Genomic DNA, 12,505 nt, shown 5'->3' on the forward strand with positions numbered 1-12,505 from the left:
GGAGATAGCAACATCAAGTACCAGTCGTATAGTAGTTGTTCGAACCACTGGACTGAATGTTTCCAAATAATCCAAACCTTCTTCCTGCTCATTACCTCTAGCAACCAACTGGGATTTGAGATTAGCACTGTTCCATCATGATTGAATTTAATAGTGAAGACCCAATGTCTACTTAGAATATTCATATCCTCTGTTATTGGAACCAGAGTCCAAATATCCAACATGTGTATAGTACCAATTTTTTTTCTGACACAGACTCATTCTAACCCGGATGTGTCAGCTTCTGCAAAGTTTTTAGGGAGCTTAACATTGTGCTTTGATGCAAGCAAAACATATCTTGTATTCGGTTTGTGAATGCCAACTTTTCCTCTTGTCTACATTGTATGTGTGTTAACAGCTGCAGGTGGTTCTTCGTGATGAAGATCTTCATCATACTGATGGCCATGATCAACTTCATGATTAACGTGAACCTCTACTTGAACTGGTACTGGAGTGGGGTCGGTTGAGGAGGTAGAGACCGAGATACCTGAGACATAACTTGTTGTTCAGGTATTGGTTTAGCTTTCTGCCAAGCCTGAAGAATAGACGTCTTGTAATTTAGGACTAGATGCTTATGCTGGTCTTTAAATGGTAAGCAATCTTCATTAAACACCACATGTCTCGAGATATATACTTTACCACTTGGTGGATATAAACACATATAGCCATTGTAGTTCGAGTTATACCGAGAAACACGCATTGCAAAGATCTTATCTCAAATTTGTTTGCAGTGATTGGTCGGAGACATGGATAACATACGGCACCAAATACTCTTAAGAAGAAGTATTTTGGGTTGTCTTTGAATAAGAGCTCATACAGACTGCAGATCTTGATGGAAGGAGATTGACTACATAGTTTGCAGTAAATAAGGCTTCCAACTAATACTGCAGTGGCATACGAGAGTGGAACATCATAGATAATGCCAACTCGACAATATGTCTATGTTTCTTCATTGCAGTTCCATTCTGCTCTGGAGTATAAGGACAAGATATTATGTGTTTTATCCCACATTGTTGTAAGTGAAGCTTAAACTGAATGCTAGTAAACTCGCCGTCACCATCACTCTGGAATTCTTTGATATTTCTAGTAAATTGGCTTTTAACTAACTTCTGAAAGGCAACAAAGACTTGAAAGAACTATGATTTCATACGAAGAGGATACAACCAAGTAAAACATGTGTAATCATCCAACTGGAGAGGGACCTCATAAATCACAATGAATCACTAGAACTAGAAGAAAAAACTGCAATATACTGCTCTTTCCCATCCGACAAGGCTGACAAACCGGGAATGATCTGGTCTTGTTAACTTCAATCTCCTTGCTGATTCTGAGTTGTTGAAGGACACTACTGTTGGAATGTGCAAAACGATGATGTCACAGTTCTTCCGAAGCTGCAACATTCATGTTTGAAAAGTACACCTCCAACACATGATCCTTCGACACAGAGAGACCTTTATTTTGTGGTCCTTTTGACACCACTCTCTGCTTTTGCAGATCAATGACATAAACATGATCAGCATCAAAGAAGACCCCACAAGGTAATCTTCACACTATTTAGAGATAGACAGCGAAGATTTCTTTATATCTAGACATACTAGAACTTCGTTTAAGGATAGTGTACCTGAAGAAGAGTTAAGTGTCGTGGAACCAATATGTGTGACCGGTAAGTAAGCCCCATTTCCCACCATCACAACATCATTTCCTTCATATGAATGTGCTTCTTGAAGATTGTTGACTGAGGAAGTAATGTGTGCGGATGCTCCTGAATCAGGGAACCACTCTTCACCGGTTTCATCAGTGACAAGAACAGAGGTGTAGGTCTGAGAGCTCTGGTAGTTGTTGTCAAACCGATTATAACACTTTAGGGCAGTGTGGCCAATACGCCCACAGATCTGACAGGTGGGTCGTTCCCCCTGAGTGTTAGGTGTCGTCTGATGCTGAGTAAAGCCTCTACCTCGTGTTGTGTATCCTCCTCTTACTCTTGAGAAACCCGACCTTCCACGGTGATGAGGAATTGTATGACAGTGCGTTGGAGTTGTACTCTTGGTTGTAACCTTTTTGCTTAACATTGAACGCAAGATGAGGTGTAGTTTCTCATACATCTTCATATGACCACAGTTTTGCATCAAAGCTATGAATCTCTGAGATAACATCGTTAAATTTTGGATCTGGAAACTGAGACAAGGAGCTCTCAATCACTGTTGCAACCGGATCGTATTCTCTGCTGAGGCCATTAAGAGAGCCAAAAAAATCATTGATTCTTCAACTGGCTTCCTAATTGCACTCAACGACTCACATACAGTCTTGAACTCACGACAATACACCGCTAAATTCTTGTCTTTCTCCGTAAGAAGTTTCAAGCTATATCTTGAGAGAGGGCTCTTGTTGAAGTTCTCTGCGAGACACAACCACACATCTCGTGAAGTAAGCAAGGTGTGAAGGACCTCTTCGGACAGAGTCCCAAAGATCCACGAACAGACTAGCTGGTCAGTGCAGGACCAGTGCTCGTACAGCGGTTTTTTTTTTACTTCGATCTGGTCATTTCCACGAGCCATGATGCGAGTCGGAGCTGGTGATGGAGCTGCACCGTTCACAAAACCTAGAAGTTTGTAGCTTGCTATGTCTTCCTCAGCAAGTACTTGCTGTCATTAAGCTTCAAGGTCACTGAACTAAGGACATGGAAATTGCTTGGAAAGGGGTAGGGATTCAAAGGATCCGCCATTGACACCTGTTAAGGCCAGAGTGTCTCTGATACGATATGAATATGAAGAAGATGAACTGGGAAACTGTTAAAGACTGTATTCAACTTGATTACATAAGACAATGGAACTCTAGTATATAAGGACCCAAGTAGAACAATCTGGAATCCTTATCCATACAGCTAGCCTATACAGCTGGAAAGTTAACTAAGTTGGACAAAAAGATAAGAATGGATCAAAAAGGTTCCGTAAAATCAATGCTTGAGTCTTACAGCCAGCTTGTTTTGTCGTTCCTCCGTTTTCACCATTCGACCGTTGAACAAGGGTTTTAACTTCATGGGCTGAGGCTGCGTTATCTTGGGCTTTAGCTATCGGAGGGCCCAACACCTTATGACCCTCATGTTTAAGTTTAACGCTACTAATCTTAACTATTAAAAATATCTATATGAGCTTAAGTTTAAAATTGTAAATAGTCAAATATGGATCATAATTTAAAAAAAAGTTTATTAATTAACACATTATTAGTTTATTAATGAAAATAATAATAAGATACTTAAAATCTTTTGATTAATTTGTTAATCTTAAATAACAAATTAGCAGCAAAAAAAACATAAAACTATTGTTGTCTTGCCGTCTTTTTTTTACTACAATCACAATGAAATTAAATATTTCTTATTGACAAAGCTTTTTATCTCACTTTTTCTGATAAATCATTATAATTAAGCTATTATGCTTCTTATTTCCAATTACTTTTATTTACTTGAATAATTTTATATGGTTTGCCAAATCGTGAATAATTATCATAATCTTATATGTTGATAGAAAGATGACAGTTTCAATTATATATGTCGAAAAGAGTTTTTCAAAACTGAAACTGATAAATCTTATACTCATTCGAGTATGTCACAAGAAAAATTAAGTGATTTGGCTATTTTTTAATTTAAAATATATTTTTAGAAATATTGATTTTCAAAGCTTGGTCAATGAGTTTATAGAAGAAAATTAAAAATAAATGTGTTTTAAAATATTATTTTGTTTGATATTTTTTGCAAAAATGGTATTTCTTAGACATTTTTAGGAATGAAGGCATATTTTCGCTCATGGATACAATTTCTGCTCGCACGAATCTGGCAGGTTACTAGATTTGAGGAAATTGTTGGCGGAGTAGTGAATCCATAATTTCTTTAACTAGTATCAAAATATAAGTAAAAATATGTGCCTATAAAAAAACTTCATAAAGTAATTTATAAAAGCATCTTTTAATTTTTATCTAAAAGTATGTAATCATTTCTAATACACCTTTAAAGAAAACATATTAAGCCAATTTTTATAAAGTTAATCTCCAAATCCAAATTTATTTACCTTCACAATCTTAATTGTTGAATAGAACTACATATTTCAATAGTTGCAATCAGTGGCGGATCTTGGATGAATTTCTACCCGGGGCAAAACAACAAAACACTAGTAATATATTTATAAATTCAATTTTTCATCGAAGGCGTTAATAAAATTTTAAGCAAAATTACATTAAAAAAACTCATGGGGGGCAGCTGCCCCACCAGCTCCCCACCTAGTTCTGCCACTGGTTTCAATAGCAATATGCCAAATTAAAAACAAAAACCTATAAATCAAAATAAATGAGATATGATTTCGTATAACTAATAAGTTCTCCAACGCAAATCAGTTTATCATTCTAAAGTCTATTACAAGAAAAAGTCATCTCCTCTAAAAGAAATCCCCACAAAAAGGGCTAAGCTTTTTTACATTTTTTTTGACTGAAGGTTTTCATATTAAAATGCAAAAGAAAATGTAAAAATATTACAAGCCCATAGAACTATAGTTTGCCGTCCCAAGATCATTTTAAAATATAACCCATACCCAATATCAAAGATCAAGTGAACCAAAAGCCCAAACTAAGAGCTTCCGATGGAGAGAACGATGGAGGAAAACGAAACGGTAGTAGAAGGCGATCATAGCCAGTTTTGCATAAGCCTAGAGGATGTCACCCGTGAAGTGATCCTGAGGCTTAGGATCTTTTCCCTTATCTGCCTGTCAAGTAACCGGAGAATCGCATCAGTGGAGCGGAACAGGTTGCGATGCAGTCTATTGTTTCTCTAAGTCCAAATCCAGTAAATTGCTGCTTGCCAACCTAGTAAGGTGAGTTGTCTGATGATTTTATTCCCAGTTAAACTCTGCATCTGCATTAGACTATCTGCCCACTGTCGCTGTGGTTGTAAGTTTCACTTTGATGCCACTGCAGACCACATGTTCCACGAGAAAGAGCATTCGAAGAGTAGGGGATCCCTTGATTCATCAGCCGCATTACAGAGGAGGCAAGTGGAGTCACTCTGCAGTCCCCATCTAAGTAATCGATCACGAGTAGGACACTTGTCGAGGGTAAAGAGCCAGGCTAGGAAACTGTGACGAGGGAATCCTCCTTTGTTCCAGGTTACCTTCGCCCAAGGTACGGATTGATCATCTCCCCTAAGCTTGTTGTAGACATCGCTAGTACTGTAATTCTTGGTTGGCTTATCTTCTAGTATCCATTCATAGTAATCTTTATCTTGATTGAGGGAGCCAGTTGTTAAGTAAATCTGAAGTTGTAGCCAATCATCTGATCTAGCAGGTGGAAGTAGCCAATTCCCATCGTCATTCATGTCAACAAGGGAAGCAGTCTGAGGGATTCCTAGTCTAGACTGAGAAGTACTAAGTAAGAAGTTCTCCATCGATCCATAAGGTGACCAGTTGTCCACCCAAAACGACATATACGCCCGTTTCCCACACGCATCTTTATCCAGGTAAAGACTTCTCCTCTCATTTTGATCAACTTATTAGCAAGCCAGGAATTTTTTGGATTCACCGTAGCAGTCCAGAAGTTACTCATGTTACCACCCAAAACCTCACTCCTATACCAAGCCACCCATATTGAACCAGACTGGAAAAAGAGCAACCAGAAAAGCTTTAAACAGCAAGCTATGTTCCATGTTAGCAAGGCTTTAATCCCTAGGCTCCCTGCTCCTTAGTCTTAGTGACCACTTCCCAAGAGACTCGTGCAGTGTGGCTACCTTCAATATTCCCATTCCAGAGAAACATCCCACAAAGGAAGTTCATTCGCTTAATGCACTCCTTGGGAAGTAGAAATGTAAAACACCAGAAATTGTTTATTCCCGCAATAACCGTCTTGATTAGAAGTAGTCTTCCTGCAAAGGAAAGGCTCCGCACACTCCATGAACTAAACTTCCCTTTGATTTGATGCAGGAGGACCTCACAATTGTGGAGAGATAGCTTCTTCGTGCACATAGGAATACCTAGGTAACACACATGCAGAGAGCCTTGGTGCATCCCAGTAGACGCTTTGATGGTATCCAGTTCCTGCTGAGTGAGACCAGAGGCAAAGAAAGAGGATTTTTGGACACTGACCGCGAGCCCCGAGCGAAGCTCAAACTCTTTCAAGACCTGTAACACATTCTGCACTGAAGACAGTGAGCCATCAATGAAAATCAGGAGATCATCAGCAAAACATACGTGAGTGAGCTTAGAGGAGGAGCATCTATGGTGATATTTCACTTTAAGATCCGATGCTGCCTTGTTGAGTATGACCGAGAGGACATTCATAGCTATGACAAAGAGGTAAGGGGATAGTAGATCCCCTTGTCTCAACCCTCTGGTTCCTTTGAAGTATCCTTGCACCCTTCCATTGTACCCTACCGTGAAGTTCGTTGTACAAACACACTTATTAAGTCAACCCACCAGCGCTGCAGGTACATTCAAACCTTCTAAACTGTTTAGCAAAAATTCCCAAGATAGCGTGTCAAAGGCTTTAGCTATATCCACTTTGATAGTAATATTTTTAGGATCGAGTCTCTTGTGATAACCGTTGACTACTTCTCCCGTTAAGACTGTGTTCTCTAGGAGTAGCCTGTCTTTAACAAATGTCGTCTGATTGGGGATTATTAACGCAGGTAGCATAGGCTTCAATCTCTTCACTAAAAGTCTTGACACCACTTTATAAACAGTGTTTAAACATGATATAGGCCGGTATTTCATGATGAGCTAAGCACCAGTGTGCATTGGGACTAGAGCTAGGATTGTGGCATTAGTCGTGGCTGGCAAGAAGGAGCAGTAGAAGAAATGTTGGATCGATTTAATGACTTCCTCTCCTAAGAGGCTCCAGGTTGCTTTGAAGAATCGTGCAGTAAGGCCATCAAGACCAGGGGCTTTGTTGGGATTCAATTTGAACATTGTTCGAGTGATTTCCTCCGCAAAAGGGATTAAATTCATAGCAGCAGCAAGGTCCATAGTACAGCTATAACCAGTGAGGGAGCTGAAACATTCCAGAGTGGAAATGATTGGAGGAGGAGCCAAGTTCAATGGACCTAGGATGCTCTGAAAGTTCTGGACAGCATGTAGGCTCATGACTAGAGGATGATAGATAAAAACTCCCGAGAGGAGTTGGAAGGAGCGAATGGAGTTGTAGCTGAGCCTAGTTTGGAACACTCTGAAGAAATAGGCAGTATTCAAGTCACCTTCTTTGAGCCAGCTGACCCTTGACTTTTGCCGAAAATAACTCTCTTCTATCCGCCGTAGGAACATCCACCTTTGAAGAAGATCACGTTCCTGCTGCAGGTTAGTTTCAGAAGGATTATCCAAAGCTTGTACCTGCACAGCTTGCAACAAACGGTTAGCCTCAAAAACCCTCACTTGAATGTTTGAAAAATTATCTATGTTTAGTTGTTTTAACACTCCTTTGACACTCTTTAACTTCCAACACAGGTTTGCAAGGTTAATGGCCATGCTTCCGGCGTGATTCCAAGTCTCAGTAAACAACTGGGTGAATAGCGGGTGCTTGGTGAGGTAGTTGAAGAAACGGAAATGCTTGGTTCCAGCCACAGGGAGGGGGAAAGATAGGTCAATAAGGCAGGGCGAGTGGTCTGAGGTTAAAGGTGGTAGAAAGTGGGCTGTGTTGTTAGGGAAAGCAGAGATGAACTGGGAGTTAACCAAGAGGCGATCTAGCTTTTTACATTCACTACACAGATAAAGACATAAAGTAGTGGAGACAAAAATATTTAGGAACCAAAACAAACAAAATACAGAGAGGAGACAAAAATATTTAGGAACCAAAACAAACAAAATACAGAGAAGGCACACCTGAAAACAATAGACTTGTTTCTAGATTTTGGTCGGAACGTGAAAGTGTTGGGGACACATATATTTTGGAGCCAATTTCGAGAAACTGCCTTCAAACATGGAGGTATATTGAAGGAGAATGATATAGATATAAATAATGTAACTCAATATCAACATCCGATCTTAGCTCAATTGGTAGAGCGGAAGAATGTAGTTTGTGCCAGCAAATTTTTGTTTTCTTTTAATCATGGGTTGGTCAACTAGTCAATTAGTACAATATTTGTTAAACACAATATAGAGAGCAGAGAGGGTGATAAAACCAAACGACCTTACGATATTAAACGGCCCATCTAATTGACCCTGTAAAAGAAGATTGACGAGAGACCCGTCAGAAAAAGATTTCAAGAAATTAATGTATTGTGAAGTTTTTTTTTAACGCTGAATAATTATGCTAATACAAACTATGAGAAATATTACAGACGGTTTTATAGCCGACAGTTCTATCTGCCTTGTGAGAGTTCACGCATGACTGCATAATATGGCCGGTACTCATTGCGTCATGCTGCAGATCTCTTTTAAGTTTTTTTCCATTAATTCGCATAATTTTGTCTTCTCTAGGGCTCGAAACCCAGATTTCTTGGGGTAGAAGGATTAATAAACTTTTAGTCAAACCACTGGATCAAGGGGGCTTCCACATATTGTGATATAAAATCTTAAATAGATATTTTAGAGATTATTACTTTTTAAGTTTTTATTCATTGTAAATCGTATTTAAAACAATGGAGTTTTTTTTTCTTAACCACGACGAATTGAAAAGCTTGTTGAAAAGATCAAATTATACGAGGAAGCAACATTGACTAGTGTTTAAAGTTCAAATGGTTATATTACAGGTATGGATTCAATATTTAGGTGATGTAATTTTTTGTAGATTATAGGATGCAAACTTATCGAAGGTTTCAAAGTACTATAGGTAAAACCGTTTGTTATGGTTGTGTGCGGTAAAGAGAGCATCCATCGAGGATGTGGTACACTCATAATTATATGTCGATCAAAGTGTTATAGAGAAAACTTCGTAGTAAAATTATCGGTAAAGTTGTTTATCAATATTGCATATATTACAAATAATTTATTATTATTTGTAATATAAAATTATAAATAATAGAAATAAAAATGATATGATGATTTACTCCATGTTAAGAGAAAAAAAAAATCATCTTGGAGAGTCTCTTTGATGTTTTGATATTGAATTTTGTTTTTGTTGATAAGTAGATAAAACGACATGTTTAGTTATGATTACATAATCATTAAATTTCCCAAATAATACAGAAGCTTTATGGTTTAGTCACTCGATAAGAGTATACGACTGTAGATCATAACCATATTAAGAATTCTTAGCTTCAAAAACTAGAACGCGTTTTGTTTTTATCCCCAAATCAATTTGAAGAGAAGATATCTGCTCAACGGAGACTAGGGGTGTGCATGAATTAAATATTTGGATTTTTAGAAGAATTTGTGATCCGATTTATTCTATTCAGATCATCAATTTTTCCATTATTTGGTCATCCATATATTTGATGTCCATATATCAGAAAAATAATATTTTTAACTAGATATTCGATTTGATCCGTTCAAATAAAATAAAATAAATCAAAAGCATTTGTAATTTTTACATTTTTATCATAAGCTAGTAATGTAGAAACGTAAATTATACAATATGGCAAATTGAATAATTATAAAACATTTGTATAAATAAATCGAATAAATAATATGAATTACCGCTACGAGAATTTAGAAAGAAAACAAGTTTGCAGAAGCGAGACACTCTCTTTTTAATTATATAAACTCTCCATAGTGTGACATTTACATAGCATTCCGAAATCCCATGAGAAAATTGTGTATAATTCTGTCTTTTATCACTGAAAAACAAATTCTATCAAACTATTAATGTTGTATTCTTAGACTCTGTAAACTAAAAAAAAAGAGATTTTTCTTGTATTTATTGTGATGTGTTGAGAATGAAATAAGTTTAGCTCTTATATAACCCATATGGTCAACAAGAGTCATAAAGTGGAGATTTGAGAATTGATTCTCACATTTCTCATTTTGACAAATATTAAGACTTATTTTACAAATAAACCAGAACTGGTTTTTGTATACTTCATATTCCATAATAATGATATTAATATCATAAATTAGAAAATATATCCTTTTTAACTTTTCTCAGCAAATTTCAAAAATAAATTTGTAACAAAAATAATAACCATTGGTCCATTTATCAAATTGCAAAACTTGAAATTCGAGACCAGTTCAAATATATTCCTTACTCAATTTATATTAGAATATGAAATATTTTGTAAATCTTTTTTTCTAAATTTTAACCTATTTGAAGCATATTGATTTTGACATGTGATTACACTATTTTATAGTGTCCAATATTCGTTATTTTAAAAAATGGTTTTGCCGAAAACTTACTGGGAAAAGGAGTTCTAACAATGATCATAAGTTAGCGTATTTAACTAACATTAGGTCGCTAGATCTATATAAGTTATGAATTTAGTGATCTTAAATGATCAGTTTTGGGGGTAAAGATTGAAAAATGGGAGAAGTAGGACCTGAGATGGATCGGATATCCGGAGTATTTATCCGGATTCACCGGATCCGTAAAATTGTTATCCGGATCCGGATTCAGGCTCTCCAGATATCTGGCCTAAAATCCGAATACCCGCGGATATCCGGATCCGGATCTTTTTTAAAAAAAAAATTTAAAAATTTAAATTTAAATTAAAAACTAGCTAATTAAAATGATTTATTTAATTTATTATTTTATATAAAAATTGTATATAGTATACATATATAAATATAATTAAATTTTAGATATTTTAAATAAATAGTTAGTTCGGATCCGGATATCTGGACTTAAAATTTTATTATCCGGATCTGTATCCGGATCCGCCGAATCCGTAAAATCAAGATCCGGATCGGATCGGAATAAATCTCGGATCGGATAACGGATCTCGGATATAAGTTTCAGGCCTAGTTGTGGCTACTTTGGTATAAGTATAACTGGATCAAAGAGTTATTGTCCCAATGGGGAAAGTAGCTGTGCCTTAACGTGGACAGTAGCTTATATGACTCATCCTGGTTTGCCAATGAGATTACACTCCCCACACGTGGATGCAAACCATTTGCCTATTTTACATGTTACGATTCTTGATTTTTGTGACTTTTACGGCTTTCAAGACGAACCTAATTCTTCTCTTCACACGAACTCTTTAAACTCCCAAATATCTAACTAACTATAGTTGGCGGACTTTCATTCGTAGAACATGCTTGCTCTTAACTAGAGCAATCTCCATTGGTGTCATTAATTAATAACAAAAAGAAAGATGTCGATGATGGTATTTTAGAAAAACTGTTCGCCGGAATGGGATACTAATTAGTAATTAGTACAGAATTAGGTATCAAAGCAGCAGGTGAGATTCAAAAATGTTTTCCTTTCAATGTACTATATATTTATATTCTTAAAGATAAGATATTGTCCGTGTTTCAAATTTTGTCCGGCTTCTACTTTTGGAAAGCAAATCGGCCCGTCTAGTTATTGTAATCACTATTCCTAGGGACGTCTGTAAAGGGAAACCCTCCAATTATCAAGTAGAAATAGTATTTATATCATTTGCTATGTATAGATGGACAACATATTTTATTATTGGACCATTTCATGTTTATAATACATAGAGTATAGGGGATGTGAATATTTTTCTTACGTTATACATGATATTATCATGTGGCTTAAATCTTGGTCGTATCATTCTAATACTTTTTCAAGCTCTACTCCGTATGTTCCCGAAAGTAAGATTTTCTAAAGTGTTCACGATTATTAAGAATTCAATAAATGTTTATAATTTAATTTTTTTTTTACTTTCTTTTACGTCAAACGGTCATTCTATTACTCAAACTTGAGGTGACATAGGTAACTAGACCGGAATAGAACAACCAATAAAATGTAACTCTCTATGGCAGGATTTAGCAGTCTTAACTAAAAAAATTGAAATTTGATTGTGCGCTCGTGGAACATGAGTGATGTTGAAATTTTTCTTTTACTTTATTATACACTTTACAATAACTTTTCACCAATAAAATTTAATCAATTCAAATATTTTCATTTAATATTTCTTAAAAGTATAAAAACATATCTTAAACATATAGAAAATCTATCTTTGTGGAAAAAGTAAAAAATCTAAAACATTTTAATTTCGGGAGGAGAGGGAGTATATATTATCAGTAACAGTGTAATTTGAGAATACTCTATATATTGAAGTTAAAGGCTGTCATACGCGAGAATAATGTTTTATAGGGAACTAGACGTAACATGTGGGCAGAAACTTTACGATTGAAGTTTATCTTAAACGAAACAAGCAATATATATATATATATATATATAAAATATATACTTATATATGAGTTTTTTTTTTTTTTTTTGATAACTCTGGTATCTGGGCAGCCACATTCCCAACTATCCCTCCGTAGGGGGTCCAGCGCCCCAACGGAAGGGATGTTAAATCCGCTGTGGCCGAGGCTCGAAGTCGTGATGGCGGGCACCTCAGCCGAGGTTCCTTTACCACCAGACCACGAAGCCCGGT

At 36.4% G+C, this 12,505-nt stretch overlaps 1 protein-coding gene across 1 annotated transcript; it reads right to left on the reverse strand.

The window, feature by feature from the left end:
* Window positions 1-4,978: 4,978 nt before the first annotated feature.
* On the reverse strand, window positions 4,979-5,503 carry LOC106373538. Its single transcript, XM_013813698.1, has one exon. It carries the CDS (start codon window positions 5,501-5,503, stop codon window positions 4,979-4,981), a length of 525 nt encoding a protein of 174 aa, XP_013669152.1.
* Window positions 5,504-12,505: the final 7,002 nt, after the last annotated feature.

This window comes from Brassica napus, chromosome C1, assembly GCF_020379485.1.
Source record: "Brassica napus cultivar Da-Ae chromosome C1, Da-Ae, whole genome shotgun sequence".
Taxonomy (NCBI): domain Eukaryota; kingdom Viridiplantae; phylum Streptophyta; class Magnoliopsida; order Brassicales; family Brassicaceae; genus Brassica; species Brassica napus.